The sequence below is a fragment of the Trichoplax adhaerens genome, genomic scaffold (genome assembly GCF_000150275.1).
Source record: "Trichoplax adhaerens TRIADscaffold_2 genomic scaffold, whole genome shotgun sequence".
Lineage (NCBI taxonomy): Eukaryota > Metazoa > Placozoa > Uniplacotomia > Trichoplacea > Trichoplacidae > Trichoplax > Trichoplax adhaerens.
This window is the reverse complement of record NW_002060944.1, coordinates 2,276,646-2,295,887: the sequence shown is the minus strand read 5'-3', so window position 1 is coordinate 2,295,887 and position 19,242 is coordinate 2,276,646. Positions and strand designations below refer to the sequence as shown.

At 33.0% G+C, this 19,242-nt stretch overlaps 2 protein-coding genes across 2 annotated transcripts; both read right to left on the bottom strand.

The window, feature by feature from the left end:
- Positions 1-2,519: 2,519 nt before the first annotated feature.
- Positions 2,520-7,141, bottom strand: TRIADDRAFT_21436 (uncharacterized protein; the record flags this gene model as incomplete). The annotated part of the gene is made up of 7 exons (XM_002109223.1): positions 2,520-2,746; positions 2,923-3,090; positions 3,705-4,007; positions 4,262-5,664; positions 5,810-5,957; positions 6,157-6,324; positions 6,583-7,141. 7 exons carry the CDS (start codon positions 7,139-7,141, stop codon positions 2,520-2,522), a joined length of 2,976 nt encoding a protein of 991 aa, XP_002109259.1.
- A 3,553-nt stretch (positions 7,142-10,694) lies between these two features.
- TRIADDRAFT_53106 (uncharacterized protein) lies at positions 10,695-14,348 on the bottom strand (the record flags this gene model as incomplete). The annotated part of the gene is made up of 7 exons (XM_002109222.1): positions 10,695-10,802; positions 10,980-11,103; positions 11,263-11,342; positions 11,485-11,575; positions 11,894-11,960; positions 12,982-13,119; positions 14,336-14,348. 7 exons carry the CDS (start codon positions 14,346-14,348, stop codon positions 10,695-10,697), a joined length of 621 nt encoding a protein of 206 aa, XP_002109258.1.
- Positions 14,349-19,242: the final 4,894 nt, after the last annotated feature.

Sequence of the window (19,242 nt, the reverse complement as noted above, 5' to 3'; positions counted from 1 at the left end):
AAGATTTTACTAAAATACCAGGAACATAATATAACGAATTCAAAGTACTTGAGTTACACTATATAATAACAATATTATGGAACGACCTAATTATCTCTTATCTGTCATTACTGTCATAACCACGTTCCAGCTATCGTACCCGAGCTGTTATTTATTTGTATGTTCGTGATTCCATAACCGTAACGATTAAGATAGACTTTAGGCATAAGTATAAGTACGCGCAACTACTGAAATGTTCAGCTGCATTCGTACGCGTGAATAACATTAACACATAAGAAAGCATCCTATATAACCTACTACCGATATACTCATTTTATTACAATTATCAAGCTAATTGAATATTGCAGAGGCAAATACATCAGATAATTTGCGACTCACATTTCGTCATCTAAAATAAGAGGACTTGCATATTTGAATTATGCAGCAAGTCAGCAGGTGTTTTATTGGCCCTGAACCTGACGATCTTCAGCAATGATAGGAAAGTTAATACAGATAGGAGATAATGAAGCTTGAGCTTGATTAATGGCTTGGTAATGTATACGCAGCTCTGCTAGCGAAACAAACGCTCTTTCTGTAATGGCATCTAACCTATCTTTTTCTTGGCTTAAAGTTTGAATACGTGCATCTGCCCTAGTTAGTTGTTGAGATAATGTATTAATGCGTTGCAAATAGTCCTTTAAATTGGAGCTATTCCAGTTATCAGCTATTGCTAAATTTTTTTCGATATCGTCTAACTCGTGATTGCCAGATATTAAACGGTTATCTAATTCTCTCTTTTGTTGACTATCAGCGTTACACCCTCGAATAATTTCTTCTACTTCTTCTTGTTTGGATGCTTGACTAGTTCTTAACTGACTGATCTGATCTGCTAGTTTCCGAATTTCGCCAGTTAACTTATCGAGTTTTGTTCTTAATTCAGACGTATTACTTAACACTGAGGAAGCATCAGGCTCATAACTGACGGTTGTCTATACATAAAAAATGAATTTGTTAATACATTTTATAAATAGCACGATTAAATGAGATATCGACGAAAAATATAATCGTGAAGATTATGAAAATAATGCGACATATAAATACCTGATTTTCTCGAGCAATTATCTCTACTGTTGCTTGTATTCTCCGCATAGATTGGTCTAAGTAATCATATGCTTGTACTAACCCATTTTGTATTGAGCTAATTTCTTTCTCCGCTATACCGACAGTTGTTGCTAGTTCTGGTATGTTTTCTAGAGCTAGTGATATATTAACTTGTAAACCAGTTGCTGCACTTTCTAAGAGGGCAATCACTCCTCTCACCTTATCTACAGTGACATTACTGTCTTTTGCAGTCTTTAAGATGTCGTAATATGTTTTGTCACTAAGCGCTAATATATACGCTAGTCTAGATAGCATCATAGTTGATTCATCTAATTTGAAATTAATCCGATCTGTTTTTCTATGAACTTCTTCAGTGATATTGGAATCGTAAGCCGTACTGAAAATTGTTGATCTATTTCGCCGTAAATCGGAGAGTAAGATATTGTCAATTCGTAGCTGTTCTTCGATAGTTGAGACGTTGGCTAGAATTTTTATAGAAGCCAAAGTTACTTGATGATTTCGTGCGATATTTAAGGCAGCGCTTGAAGTATTATAGGCAATTTCCGCCTTATTTCGATCATCATTTGTCTTAGATGCTAGACTTATCATGCTATTGTTTCGCGTATCGACTTCAGCTATAATGTTACTTTGTAATTTATTGGTCTCATTAATACGAGTTTCTCCGGTGTTAATATTTGCTTCTATGATTCGTGTTTGTTGTTCGATTCTGTTAACTGTCTTTTCGTTCGTATATAATATTTCTTTCGCTTTTTTAGCCAAGTTTGTTATCTCCGTCAGGTTAGCACTACTAGTACTTAGCTGTCTCATAGTATCCATTAGATACGAAGTATTGGATAAAAGTAAGGCCGAATTGTTATCTATCATTTGACTAATTGTGGAAAACCTTGTCAGCACCATATTTCGGTCGTCATGAATGACTTTTATTTTATTTTCGGTTACTGCTACATCTTCCAGAGTTTTCGCTGTGCGATCTTTTACAATATTAGTCGTGTTCTGGATTTTGCTTAATCTGCAAGTGAATTTCATATAATATTACCTATTTAAATATAATAATAGATAGATTGGCTACACTATATGCTAGCCAGATCAAAAAGAAATTAATTATATGGCTCGATGAACAATTTTACGTAAATTAAATAAACACAAAAATACCTGCATACACGGCAGTATTTATAATATGATTGCTAATTGTGCAAGTGATTCAGTCAGTATACGGTACAGTACGAGCTAATTGATAAGATAAGCGTCTCTGGTCTACGGTATATAAGACGGGTTATCTATGTTATAAGACCAGTTCTATTACTAGCCTCTGCGTGCAGTTCTCGAAGAATAACCTAAATAAAACCTGTTACTTTCAGAGTCTAAAGACGAGTCTGAATTACTAAGCTCACAATTGCTGAAACTAGTACAGCATTCACTTACGTTGTGTACATTTGGATATCTTGTTGAACGACTACCTGCATCGCGTTTAATAACTGTTGAATGCTGCCATTAGCTGCTTCGACTCTAATTTCGAACTGGGTGACGTTAATTAATGATGTAGGATTGTATAATAAAACAGCGATAATTTCTTGAAGATTTAGCAACTCTGTTCTCCGCTGGTTGACATAAGTTTTTACGAATTGACCATAGCATTGATCGCATTCTAGTATTTTACGCAGTAAAAATATACTATATTAAAGCATATCTTCAGCATGCTTTAGTATACGGGATATACCCATACAATGTTACTTAATTATTACAAGATTAATACATTCAATTAAGAATATTACAAGAAAAGAAATACTATAAAAATTCGAATATTCGTATACGTATTTCTACCTTGACAAGGCTGTTGTGGCGAATAGACTCGCAAAGAATGATGATTAATTACACACTGATCACACTTCTCGCCTATAATGGTGGTCGATCGGCAAGTACATGTTCCGTTCTCGAAACATTGTCTTCCATTTGAAGTATTATAAATTCCAAAGGGATCGCATCTACAAGCTTGAAAAGTCAACATTATTAGTGTAAAAGTTGCCAATGTCTTGTGTTACGGAGTAATTTTTGCGTAGCTGCCGTAACATAGCGTAATGTAAATAATTTATCTATGACTTTTTTACTTATTTTCAATAGATAACTGCATAGTTTTATATTATCTATAAACTTGTTATATGTTAGATAGTAAATTAAAGACAAGACGTTAGAAACCGTACTTCAGCTGGATACATAACAAAACTTATAATTAATGTTTACGTAGATTTTCTATATAAATTGACTGACTTTTCAAAAAAGTTTGAGTTCAGTTACGTTTAATTTAAGATAGGCTAATGTTGTGTTATTGCTGTTGCTCCTGACGATCAGAGATCGTCCGTACCTCGAGCCGTACTGTATGTTAATGTCAGGGAGGACTAACCTAACAGTACTGTAGACTCATAGTGTATAGTTTCTATAATAGTTTTAATCTTTTTTTCTTGTTACAAATTTCGATTTGTAACATACTGAGATAATGAATACTCAGTACCGTAGCAGAATAGTATCAATATGAGCTAGCTAATTGTTAACGAACCGTAGAACAGGTCTACAATAGAATGGTATACTACAATCGTATAAATTTTTACCTGTGCATCCTTCAATGGAAAAATTATAAAAACCATGTAGACATCTATCACACAGCTCGCCCCCAACATTTGGCTTACAAAGACAGTCACCCGTTATTTGATCGCAACCTACAGATCCTGTTTTGCTGCAATTCTTACAAGAGATACACCCTTCTCCTGAATTAATCCCCCAGAAGTTAGCCTTGCATTGGCTACAGTCTCGGTTTATTACATTTTTCCGACAAGAGCACTGTCCCGTAATTCTGTTGCACGGTGAAGTAGCATTTCTGAATGAATTAGTGCCAAAGGGATGACAATTGCAGGCTAAATAAATTAGAATTGGCAAAGATTATAATCGTTATTAACTAATTAATTATAAGTCATTTTTAACGTGCATCCAGACTAAGCTATTTCATGCATGTGATATATATGTATATATAATGGATTATATGTGCATATGCTCGTATGTAATCCCATAATGGGGTTTTAATACTGCAGTACTCAAACAAAATACCCATACATTACTCTGCTGTATGTAACTGTAAACTGTAAATCATTATTTTTAGGCTACGCGATACCTTTACATTGTTTTCCTTTAAGGGGTGACAGAGCATTTCCGTAATAATTAATCAGACACTGTTGACAATAAAATCCTTCAGTATTATAAATGCACTTGTAACACTCTCCTGTAGTTCTGTTGCAATTTCCTACAGCATTCGGATCAATATTACCATTACATTGACATTGTTGACATGGAGTTACTACGCCGCGAATACCGGCAGGATCGCCATAGTAACCGTCGCTACAGTGTATGCATTGCGGGTAAGCATATCCTCTACGACAGTTAGTACAAATGATTTTATTCTGATCGTCTTTCAAGCATTCACCACCCGCTCCCACTTTACTAAGGTTGCACACTGATGGACAACGACTACAGAAACCACCATCTGTGGCCTCACCGTAATAGCCTGATTGGCAATTCTCACAAAATGTTCCGGCTGTATGGTTGAGGCAGTGACACATAGTAGTATTGCATGTTGCAGCTTGATTGTTACATTGACAAGGAACACACTCCGTATAAACCGTTCCACCAAATTGATCACGCCTGTAACCATCTGCACATAATTGACAGGACAAGCCTCCATAAGGCTTTGCACAGGTACATTCCTCCACGTAATTAGCTAATATGTATGATGAGGAAAGTTCTTGATTATTGATTAATTCTGCTGATTGTAGTGTTACATTATGTAGTCTGACTACGGAATTAAGAAGACCAGAAAATTTGGCAATAATGATAACTTGTTCGATATTGTATAAAATACTTTGAAATTCGATGGACGATAAGGATGGAGACCAACCGTATGTCGGACCTTCATGCAATCGTAAATCATACCATCTTATTTGATTAGAAGGTAATATTTGACTTTGGTTGACTCTGCTTAATGATGAAGAAACAAGGCGCTTGGAATTCCCGATACCTCCTAATATCTGAACATCTAGTGATGTTAGAATGAAGGAAGTGGTGTTAGGGGCAGTTGCACTGATGCTAATTCTTAAACTTTTACCGTAGGAGTAACGCTGATCGCCGCGAAATTTTAGAGGAGCATAAAAGTAAGCTAAAGGCGAATCAGCTCTAACGACTGTAGCTGAGACTGATCCTATCGTCCAGTTAAATGCTAGAAAATCTCCTACGATGATTCTTCCTTTATCGTCCGTTATTCGCCAGCCATCAAACCCTTGCTGAAAATCAGATTTGATCATACTTTGTTTGTAATTGGAGGCTGAGAGACATTCAGTACCATGCTGAAAACAAAAACATCTCTGACAACCTTCAGGATTATCAACCGAGAGAGCAAAATGTGAGGTGATGCATCTATCACATTGTTTTCCAATAACGTTAACTTTGCATTGGCATTGGCCTGTGATTTTATCGCAATCACTACTATCTGCCCTGGTCCCAGCTTCTGAACAATCACATGAGCTAAGAATAAGAGGAAAGTTAATAATTTATTTATAATATTACAATAACAGTTCTGAATTCTATTTTAATGTACGTAAATGAAATTGTTCCTCTTTATTTGTTTCATATTACCAAGCACTGTAGTACATTTATACACATAAATTACCTACAGCCCGCTGATGTAAAATTGTAATAAAAAGCTTGACAGCGATCACATTTATCGCCAGCTACACCGGGTTTACAGCGACATCGTCCCATCGAATCACATACAGAATTGAGAGACCCAACGGCATTGCAACTGCAATTTTGGCATCCTACATTGGAATAAAAAACCTTAGTCTTTTATATCTTTACTAATAGCAAGCGAGATTAATCAAAATATGATCCCTGCTAGTACAATTTTTTAGGATCTATCGGTAATATGCTAAACGATTATAAATGAATAATGACATAAGTTACACCGTGATCAATTTTAATTTTTGATACGTTTGTTAATAATAATTTCAAAAGTACCTTTCGATGGGTCATTTCTATCAATAGGATAGTATGCAGATAGACACTTTTGACAATTTATGCCTGTTGCGCCATTTCGACACCCAACACATATTCCACCACTACCCGTAGCTTCGTATAACGTTCGGTTGAAGTTACAACTTTCAGCTAAACCATTGCATTTACACTCTTTGGTTTAAAAAAAATTTTTAGTTACGAGCAAGTTCTTAGGGTGAAAATTCTAGCTAAGCTATTAATATTTAATTTATTAAATACTATTAACGACCATATCTACAAAATAGTGATAGCTTCACTTTGCTAGTAAATTTGGGACAACGTGTTATTATCATTTAATCAATTACATTTTAAATGATTGCTCATAATGTAATCAGCTACAATATTTATCAGATTTATGATGATATATGTGGGTGTACGTAAAACACTTACCAATACATTCGTTAGCTTCCGAATCTGTTGCGGCGGCCCATGGTCGATCATTAAATTTACTTTGGCAGCTTTGGCAGTCTCTGCCTTGAGTATTATGCTGACATCTGCAAGTTAATGTATTACTATTATCGTAATAGCATGAAGCGCCGTGACCGTTACACTTACATCTTCCGCCGACTACAATGTCAGATATTGCGTAGAAATAGCTATTTTCATCGCCAAAATTATCATCACCAAAAGTATTTAATCGACGTAATTCGATTTTTAACGCTGAAACAGTTACCCAATCAGACAACTCTGGGTTTTGTAGAAAATCTGCCCGTGTTTCGGCCCGCCCAGCTGTGGCATCGAAGGTAATCGTACCACCTGTGAACGGTGTAATTTCCGTACTGCCTTGAACGCAGATTACTTTGGTTTTGTTTGTAGCGAATGTCGATTTGCGAATTTCACTAACTGGTAAATTATACGTTTTAGTGCATGATTGAGAAAAGTACTGGTAAGTTTGCCATGGCGAAGATAATGTCGTTTTTTTATCGATTTGTAACGATTCTGGACGCATGCTACGAAAATAAATTATAATATAAGTAATATCAAATGTTTTATTCAGTAAAAACTGCAACACCACTGAATTTGGATTGCCAATTATCGCGTAGGTATTAGATTGCCACCATGTTGATGTGCGTGCAGAGTCAGTTAAGTATTGAGCTGGATGGCTTGTAGCTGAATTACTGGCGTTACAAATAAAGCACTGGCGATTTGAATTTTCACTATCACGAACACAGTAAGAACGAGGTGGTTGACCACATGTATCAGAAGCAAACATAATTTTATTCAGAGCAACGTTCTGAAATGGTGGATAGCACCCAATTGCTGCACCATCTTGTCCGTAGCAAGATTTTTCTGATTGATTATTTTGGATTGTTGCATTATTTGTTACTTGCCCATATGTTGAAATCGAATACAAGGCAATCGATACCAAAAAGTAAGTAAGAGTAAACTGATTTCCAGATTGAAACATCTTCAAGGAGTCTAAAATGATTTTTCGAATAAAAATTTTATTGCTGCTTTATCGGATTGAGATTAATCTATCATTCCAGTAACATTTGCTTCAATTCAATGTTGTTAGGAAAAAGGTTACTTATGGATCTTAGGCCTGATTTTATTATAATAATTTATTCGTCTTTAACTTCCAATAAAATTTTAAAATTTTCTGTAGTTGATTACTAGGTGTATTAGACGTCGATTCAAATTTCGATCAAAGATGAGTTTAACAATGCACTATTAGGAATAGTCCACTGAATAGTGAAAGAACGACGCTGTAAGAGGTCAAATATTGACCTCGGTAACCTAAAATCGCGGAAAGTTATGTGCGCGGAATCCTCTAAATTGTTTATTTATTAATTTCTAGCTCATCCAATAGATTCTCTTGGAATGTTCATAGTCCATAGCGTTACATTTTTTACAAAATTTTTAGTAAATAAGTTTTAAAAGATGCTACCATTATGATCTCAGATATCTGTTCGATCTTACTGGTGGCTTGATAGTAGTAATAGTTAATTACAGCATGATCTAAATCTGATCCTTCGCCAAATAATCGTGATTTTTACTGCGAGTAAAGGGAACCTTTAGCTATCCTCTTAACGTCTAATATACAGTATCCATTGAATCTCACTAAGTAAAATTAACGAAAAAATGGTTAGTTATATGGCTTTCTAGTTTTAGGGTTGAGTTTTTTATCTCAATTTTAGAATAGAGTAGGATAGGAAGACTTTAAGTACACGTTTAGCTAAAACGTCTAGTGTTCGAGTAAAGAATACTTTTTAGTTTTATAATAATAGTACAATCTATAAAGCTGAGACGTATAAAATCCTGTACTGTGTAATAAAACTGAAAAGAAGTGAGTTCAATCGGTACTAGTACATATTATCGTATACGATAAATTGGGGATAATCAAGTGAGTAATGATTTTTCTTAATCTCATCATGAAATAATTCTTAACCAAGAAACTAGTTAGAACAACCGAGCAACTAAACATACTGCGAGAAATCCTGTTCTCATGGTTGATGATTAGAATGTAATATTTTTAACACGGCAGCACGCTTTTGGATGGTCAGTCTGCTTTTTGAGTTTCACCAACAACGAGTGTATGGATTTGACGGGAATCAATATTTGTTATTGTGGAGTATTGAATAATATGCGTATGGCTAGTTTTACTGTTAATTCTATTATCTTCTGGTATTAGTGTACAGCACAGTCTTCTGCATTTTTGTCTATTATATACGAGATTACTTCAGTTACATTACCAGTACGTTTTTATTCTTTAGTGATATCTGTGATCCTGGTTATGGTATAATTATAAGCTATGGCATGCGTATTCGATAAAATATTTCTCCTTCACACTACGTCTTCCTGGTTGTGGGGTAAGAGGCACAGCTGTCTAATTTTAGTTTGGGTGATGACAGCATGGCTAGTGAAAGGCTATTTTTATGAATTTACGAGATCTTCTAGGTATAATCTAGACTACCTGAAAGGTTTCGTAGAGTAATGCAAATCAAAAAGTCAGTGGGAGTCGTTTAGGCAGTTTGCTTTCAAGAGCGGCTACTCATTATCATATGAGTATTCATTCTATTTTTTATTGAGTAAGGTCATGCTTGTACTGCAATACTATAATATGCTGGTTTAAGATATATCGGAAATGCCAATAAAGATATGCGATAATCAATGAGATATCCAAATGTTAATTTAACCGTTACATAGTTTTAGCAAGTTGTAATTACTGTCAAAGAATCTAAACGTTTTAAATAATACAGTATACAGTTCATATGATTGCTGCATTACGATGATGCAGTATCATACTATTGTACAGTGGCGATATGTGTTATGTGAGTAAAAATTATGGATTTTGACGTTAGAGCATAGTTTAAATCAATGACGATATGTGTTGAAGTGAGATTTATAATAAGGTATACTTCGCAATAAATAAAGAGCAGTATTCACTTTTACATATGTAGTGCTATCTGTGTCGAGCGCGTATTTAATTCTTTTCAGTTTCCACATTTATATGAACTAAAAAAACAGTTTACAACATAAAAATTTGCAAGTTGCAAATGAATGTTATTACGTGTTCAATTTAAGACAGCGAGGACCGTTGATGGCTGGGATTAATAAAAAATGTTTGTAAATTTGGAGATGATTTTTGTTGCAGGCTTATAAAATATATTTTGAATAGTACTACAATGAATACTACATTCGTTAGTCACAGTCTTCATTATATTATGTACATGTAATCATGTATTATAACAAATTTATGGCGCAAATTTAAGTAAAGTTCTCGAATTTGGAAATCCCTATACTTCTGGGAAATTTCAGGGAATTCAGTAATCATTTCAAAATGAATACTGTAAATAAAATGATTTATAAATTTTATGAACGAAAATAAAAATTGTATATGATTTTTTTTCGAGATACCAACAAATCCTAGTTAGTACTGGCTTTATTAATATTTTTATTTTATTCAGTTAATAAATTTAGCAGATATGTTTAGGAATTGTAATCTAGTAATCATTCACAAAGTAGCATGTTTTACTTTAAAGTTTGATTAGAAAGTACCAATCTTTCCGGTAGTACTGGGTGCTTAAGGAATAAATTGAAAATTTCGTTGTAATTACTATATTTACAGCTATTGATCTATAGTTCTGAAATTTTTATAATTATAACACAAACTATGATATTAATACTGATAATTTAATTACATATAGTAGAATTTAACATTGAGACACGATATTCAATTAGCACTCAGTTACTGCTCTATAACAAAGGTTAAAATTTGAATACAGAATATTTTTATTTAGTGTGAGGAATATAAACTTTAAATATTGAAACTTTGATAGAAGTTTGTAACAATGATTTGGAATATTTATCAGTAAACATTTAAGTAATTTCTTTGCATTGTTTGGATGTTAGATGTTGTAAATTGCAGATAATATAATCATATCGTAGAATTTGAGTAATAATTTAATAAGCTGTGCCTTGAGAATGCTCTAGATCAAGTTTATTTTACATATAAGTCTTCTCTTCATGTCAAAGTTAATATTTAAAACTCTAAATTACACTCATTGTTCAACATTAATTGGGTGAGCATTTAAATCGTTCATTTCCAACTGTTGATGATGCGTAAGTTCTCCTTCAAATAAAGGGTTGGTAACTTCGACGTCTCCATTCTGAAGAATTATCGAGTGATGGATAAAATTAGCTAATGTATAGTATATTAATAATAGAATGTATCATATAATTAACTTGAATATTAAACTGATTCATTTACGAACTGCTACATGTTGAATAGTACTTTCAGGGAATGAATCTATTGTCAAAAAATAGTTTCTTAGAATAATCATTACCGATCCTAAACCAGGACATTCATACATCGTAAAATCATCTTCATTTTCCGTTTCATCGCCGTTGTCATCAACATCATCTTCACTTACTGGCATACCAATATCCAAGGAGTCAATATCCTTCGTTCTATGTCACGTAAAGAATATATTGTAATCACATCAAATTCTCTATGTATTATATAACTCGTAAAATATGATTATATCTCAGTTGTAAGTAACAACGTTAGCTATAAATATTAATTATTAATAGTGTACTTGTTCAAGATCTACTCATATTCGAAGTTACCTATCCATTGACTCTAATTGCTTTTTTTGATGATGATAATGAAAAACTTGAGCACTTTCAGCTAGACCAGAGTCCGTATCCTTAGATAAAGTACAAGGGTACAAAGATCAATTACAGTACATAAAGTTATTAGATTTAAAACTTATCCTTTATACCAAAAGCTATCCTTAGTTTCTCCTAGTTAATCAATAATATATTAGCAAAATTTTCTTAAATATATACATCGAATTGGTCCCGTTTAAGTTTAGATGAATCTTTTTGAGTTATCTTTTGGTACTTTAGTGTATGTCGATTTTCCTTATCTTCCTTTGACCTAGAACAATAAATAATAAGTACCACTAAATTACAAAGTTTAAAAAGACTGAACATATTATCAGACAGGAAAGATGATTAAAATACTTTATATCTAAGTTAATTGATTGATAAATAAAAATAGTACGTTAGAATGCTCGAATACACGTATAGGTTGTGATCTTATATTACTACACTAGGATAATCTGCGATTGTTTTCTGTAGTTTGAACGATCAATATTGGAAATGAAAAATATCCAGCAAATAGCATAAGTGTTACAACAGACTTTTGTGATTACGTATCAATATCAGTTGGTTAGATTTCTTATATGCTACTTACTTAAACCAGCAGTAAACGATTGCAATAATAGCAATAACACCAAGCAATGTACAGCCAGCAATCATAGCTATAATTTAAGTAGATTAGATTATAGAAATATAAATACAATTAACATTATATGACTCTACATAATTATTTTCAAATTAACAGGAAAGCTAACACGTTATAATTTAACTAGTAATACTTTTTGTATACGTATTTATTAATGAAACTGATAAGTGAGACACCAGATACACTACGTATAAATAATGTCTTAGAACCTAGAACACTTGTCGGTTTAAAGTTCAAAAATTATTAACACAAAGCTTCGATACACGCTGTGCTTAAATTCTAGCTATCCCTCTGGATTCTGGATAACTTATGCAAGTACCATATCATGGGTAAGTTATTGCAGTATAAATCTTGTTTTAGTAGTAAAAGTGACAAAATTGGAAGATCCATTTAAAAACACGAAGATGTAACTTAATAAATTGGTATAACTTTGCAATTTGTTTAGTACAGTGTTCTAGAATGATTCATCATTAGTACTGATTATTTGCAGTTTCAGTTTCATATACAGTACGCTATGCTTTAATAAATAATATTTTATGTAAATCAATTACGGTCGTGTTTAGTATAAAATTTTTGTCAGTGGTATTTATAATAAATGAATGTCGTTTATAACAGTACAGTAGCATACTCTCAGCTAATTCTCGTACGAATGATTGAACACGGGCGGAGACGTAGTTACTTTTTATTCAATAGTACGTGCTATTTTGTGGGTAAGGCTGATATTTAAATGATGAATCGGTGAGTATAAAGTTATTATATTATCAGAAGTATCAAAGATTATAATTACTTGAACAGCCTGATATGCGGAATCAGCTAGTTTAGTTGAATCACTAGTTTACTACTAATAAATCGGCTATATGCACACTCTCCAGCCAACTTATGTGTAACTTTTCATCAAATATTCATTAAAAAGGGTATCTTTTCTCAAACAGATATATTAAATAAATAATACATGAGAGGACATTTTAAAATTTCCATGCAACTGTTTCTAATACGACATGACTAACAACAACTAGATAAAATATTTTTAACCTTACCAAAAAAATACGCATTCCTAAGAGCAATATCATCCATAGTCGTTGTGCGATCCGATGGATACAATTTATCCGTAACATCGTTTTCGCCACTTGTAGTGCTACCAAGTTGAGGTGGCAAGGTATTCCGCGGACTAGCAGCTGGGAATAGCAATGGTTACAAATGATAATGTAAGAATCTTGGTCAAGTAGTAAATTAAACTTTTGAAACAAAGTTATAAAGCAATTTCAGGTGTTTTGAATTCGCAGTTATATAGACGGCGCCAGAGCTCGACAGTACCTTCTGACATTCTCATTTTTCTAGTTCTGTCAATATTTTAGCTTATTTGAAAGATTTTAACCATAATAAAAGCTAAGTTATCTCACTACTGATGAAAATATATCTAAGGTAGTATCCACTGCATCAACAGTATTCTTATATCAATTTGATCCGAAATTGATTTCAAAAGCAAATTGCGCCTAGTGATACACCTTATGGCGTTGCTAGTGCATTAAACAGAAATTACACTAGTAAATACAGTGTTATGGCCGTGAGATGTACTAGCAACATCAGCTAAAATTACGTAATTCTGTCTAAACTTAATCAAAGTTGATTTTTTTAGAGATTTTTAACCAAGAGTATTGTCACAGAATACAGTTAATACTTTGGCTTTGCTTCAGTTTAGCCTCATAATCAGATGGAAGTCAATTCTACTGCGTTGTATAGTACAATAAAATGAGACCAATCTTCACAGCAAGACAGGTCAAGACTATGGCTACTAGTCTGCTACTAGATTTCACTACCGCTATACAGTACAGTAGTATTACTTTCAAAGATAACAATTGTTTGTAATAGCATAGTTCTTAAAAATGACAATGGTTGTTAAACACGCTAAAGCGCACTGTTTAGATTCTTGTTAGTTTTTATCATATATTTATGAGTATATTGATTTTTCTAAGCAGTTAAAGTTTTTAGGTTACAGGGCAATCTTGAGAATCATCTTTAAAATTTACAATATACCGTATGTCTCGTAGAATTAAACAAGTCAATTAGAATTACGCGTAATTATTTTCTTAAATATTACAGTAGAATTCCAGTATTTATGTAGCGCAATATTGTAATTAATTAGAGTTGACACTGTTACATTGAGACAGTATAGTATAAATGCAATAATTTCTCAGAACGAGCCAGTTTAATAAGATTGGTATACGTAATACTGTAAGAAAGCAAAAGAATTTCAACGATCTTATCACTGTTTATTTAAAGTTCAGTCGGAAAGCACTAATATTGTGTCGATCTTATACGCGTGCATTCACAGTACATTACTGTAGTTTTAACAGTATTTAGTACTTCTGTTTTATTCTTAATAATACTAACCGGTCAAATCCATCTCTGATACTAATTACGCGTTGCAATCAATACGCGTAAATTACTATACGGGTATACTGTACTGTAAAGCAGTGTTGCAGCTGTAGTAAATCATTCTATGCTGTACTCTTAAATGAGCTCTTTTAAAAAGTAGTAATAATATCCTACTGTTAGTAAAGATTTTTACCGACTTCAAAGCTGTAGCCTAATCATATATGCGTATTACTGTACTGTACATCCGAGATCTAGAGGTTAATAAATATATAATTTATAGCTACTTTTTCCTAATTTCAGCACCTCGTCAAATAAGGATGGTAATGACATCGCATGTGTAACATTCATGGGAAATAATGAAGAGAGAAATTTTGTACAGAAAAACGATGGGTTTTAAATAAAAATGTAGCTCGCAAATAATTTGTTTCTATTGAATGTGCTGTTAGCTTTAGTCCTGTAGTGTCATACTGTACAGCAGCGACGGTAAAAAGTTTTCTTTTTGAGATACCGTCTGTAAGACAATACAAACTTTGTTGCTCATAACTGCTGCGTAAATTGTTTTTATACAGTACTACATTAAGACTTCATAGGCGAAAGCACCGAAAGCACACGTTTTCAGTACATCTATGCCTTGGAATGCTACAAAAGTCTATAGTTAATTCCAAGAGAAAATTAATTATTAATATGCTTTAGAGATCAACTAATTTATGAATAAATTAATTATATCATTAATCCAATTTGAATACTAGCGTCTTTGCGGTGATGCACTATCTGAAATGAATTAATAAATTATGCTCCAATGTCATGTTACGCTAAATAAAACATTACTTTCTTACTTCATAAAGCGCTTGTAAGATTTTATTATAATACATTACTGATATACGGTAGTTAAGGCCTTCAGTATAGGAATGGACTCTTAGATTTATTTATTCATTCTATTTTTTTAGAGATCGAGTTCATAAAGTATGCCTTACATTATTCTAAACATTGCAAATAGCTAAACCAATAAATACTCTGATGGAAAGCTACTTACGAATGCATAACAACTTGTCAAATGTCTTCCGTATACCAGTACTGTACTCAAACAGATAACTACATGAGAGGAGTTTCATGGTACTACATGTTACTACTGTTATATATCGATTACGTACTACACCAAGGCACTCGGATCAAAATTTTTCAGTTTTCTATATGCAGTCAATAAAAATGATTATGAAATCTATAGTAGGCAAAATATTATATTATAATCATAACACAGTACGCACTTAATAAGTATCTCAAGTTCTGTTTCACGAATTACTAAATTGCTCGTAATTCAGTGATCATAGCTCATTTAAATTTAGCTGAATTACTTCAGTTATCAGAATTGGTATACAGTATATCAATCGATACAGTTACACTTTACAATTACAAGAAACTAGTAAACTACCCGTTCATTCGAATATCAGGCTAATGTTTACCCTTGCAATACTTACATTATCAGCGCTTCATTAAGAATATGTACAGTAGATTATAGTGTTGATGACTTTAACTAATTTTGACATACTGAATTCGGGATATTGGCATGGAAACCAGCTGGGTTGCTGAGTACCGAGCCCTTATAGCGTATCGCTACGAGTACGCGTATTGCTTCCACAACGAATACAGTATAATTTATAGCCAATAATTATTTATTTTCTTAAATTTTAAATTAGCTGTATTGACTTGGGAGAACACACATGCATATATTATTTATAACGCAAAAAATTAATTTCCGTTATGTCTAAATAGAGATAACTATTATAATTTTGATATTTATATCGATTGAAAATCGGAATAAGTAATATCACCAATATTTTAATTTAATTAATTAACGGTAAGCCCTTGCTTGAAAGACTAAAAAAGCAAATATCTGCAATAGAAATTTCTACGTAAATGGAAGAACTACATTCTTGATTGAACTTACGCGAGCTAAATTAGAGGTTTAATGGGTGGCAGGAAAGTATAAAGAGGAGATATGACAATCACGTCGTTCACTAGATCCTTTCGTTTGAAAGATCTTTGAACCATTGCAAATTTCAAATATACATACAGTATGTACAGTACGTTATGCTACGGGTACCGTGTAATTTACAATACGTTTTTGTTTAGTGAGTACCTTAACACCGTAGTAACGAATGAATTGTAATACTAAGAATACGTATTCGTATGGGATGATGCCATAAATAATATAAAGCGTATTATTCTATTTTATGAACTTAAATCGTCTTATACGGATAATGTACTGTACGTATTTTGTAATTATTTATAGTAGATTTAGTTATTGAATATTGGCTGATGCCATTTTAGTTATGCAAACAAGGTTATTTTTGTTAGCACAGCAATTGTTTATTTCCTGCGTGATCATGGAATGTCAGAAGCTCAGAATATGTGCAAGCAGTTTATGATTACACAATTATTAGACTGCAGTACAAAAACGTAGGCCAATCACTGGTTAGCAAAATGGCTTAGTCGGAGAATTTATTTCTTTTTATATATAATGACATTAATAATTATAATCGAATACTGATCCGATTAAGATGTCAGAAAACTAAGAAAGCGAATTTAATAGAATTATTCGGTAGAATAGTTGATAGAATATTCGTATTGATGGTATGAAAGCTATACGGTATTTTTTCTCAGGCACGTCAGGGATAAAAAATTTAAAACGTTTGCGTCGCCGTAACAGAGTTTGGTAAAACATAAAATTTGTAGTCATAACAGAGAAAGTTAGAGAACTGTACTGTACTGATAGCTAGCAGGATTGATAATTTATAATATGTGTAACTAATTATTTCTTCACAAAACAAAAATTTATGCCAGTAAACCCTCAAATACTGTAGGTTGAGAAATAAAGCAATTAACGGCCGATGGGGGCTGCTAGTAAATAGTTAATGATTCGTACAGATATATTGTACGGGTATATAACCGATGGTGCATAGTACTGCAAATATAAAGATACACTTACCTAAAATACAAGCGCCATTCAGTTCTTGATAATTAATCTTACACCGACCACATTCAATGTTCGGGTAAAAACATTCCAATCGATGCAATCTGTCGCACGTCAACTTTGATGGGCATGTAACTAGTAAAGAGCGATCAAGATCAATTATTACTAGTTTTTAAGTATTTTACGAAAGTTCAAACTTTTGAATACTACGAATAACAAATTAAATTCATGATGTAGTATTGCACAGTATTAGTAATTAGCGACAGAACGATAATGAAGCGAAAAATTTTTTTAAATTTCAAAAATCGACTAATAATACGAGTGTGTAAATTATAAACGATGAAGCGGTGTTCAGGGGTATGTCACTGTTTAGTGCATAGTTTAAGTACATTACTTACAGCCATGGACGGGCCACGACGACAGGGTAGCTATGAACAGTACCAGAAATATATTCCATTTAAACTCCATATTTCTTGCGTTTTACTGTATGCTTTCTGTATTAGGACTAGAGTTGCTAACTATATCACTTTCAATCTTTAATTAATTTAGCGCACCTCGCATAATTCGATCACTGTTGAGAACTACGCATTAACAGGAACAGCAGTACAATACAGTACCTGACTTAAAAATTAAAAACTACTAATTCGATTTTCTGAACTTGTCTTTTTATACGCAAGTTATTCGCGGAATCAGGGTACTGTAATGTGAATACAGTACTGTACTGTACATGATTACTTAGCATTGTGTTTTGCACTTCACAATACTGTACAGTACAGTACAGTATTTTAGCATCAGCAGCTTCAGACTACACTGTACTGTACAGAGTACAGTATACAGTACAGTATTAACTGTACTGTATAACTAGTAAATTAACAGTACAGTGCAGTGCATTTTTACTACTGTACAGCACAGTAGTAAAAATGAAAATGAACTGCGACTATACAGTACATTAAACATTACAGTGTACAGTATTATCAACAACGCTGATATGTACATTGTACTGTACTGTACAGTACTATGGAGTAATCACAGTACCATAGTACCGACAGCGTGTACTAAAGTAGTCTACGGTCGTGCTCTGCAACGTCAGAATTTGAAATGAACGTGGGACTTGGCAATAACTTAGCTATTGCTACACAATTAGCTGAACTTTGCGTCCGTACTATACCATCATACCATATTATAATACTCGATTACATATTAATCGCTAAACACTTAGAACTGCCTATTTCCACGATCTCATTAAAACACGTAATTAATTTATGTTACGAACGTAGCATGAAGTGTTCAGTTCTAATAAACCTTTTCCCACAATTTTTTCGCCGAGTTATTAAGTTTTAAAGTACAAGCCGATATATTTCATATAGCAAAGTGATATATTAGATTCATGATATCTATCTCGTGTACATTAACATTAAATGCGCGTGCTGTACAAGTGTACATCATATCTGGTTGCAAGAAACTGACAGCTAAACAGGATTCTAGTTATCAGCTATGGTATTCGCGAAGTGCGGACTGATTCCCAAGACCATGACTTCTTAGTTCTTACACATTACTGTACTGTACTGCACTGCGATGTGACAGGTAGTGAATTGTTAGCAATCTGAATGACTCAGTCTGATTACGCGTGAGTACGATGATCTACAGTATGCTCTTTTATAATACATAATTATTGAATAAGCATAACATCTGTGGAGTGGTTAGGTCAAATAAGGGTACAGACAGCTTTCACAAATATATATTATATAAAAAGTAGAATAATATAATTAATTAATTAATCAATCTATCCGAGGGTAGATGTTATATATTATATTTTTGGAGAAGAGAGTTTGAATATCAGTTTTGATAGGACAGGAGGGTTTAGTAGTCATTGCTAAAGTGTTGTATATCGACATAGCAGTACGTATTATACTGTACATAAGTAATAATTCGTGAGATAGACCATGAATTA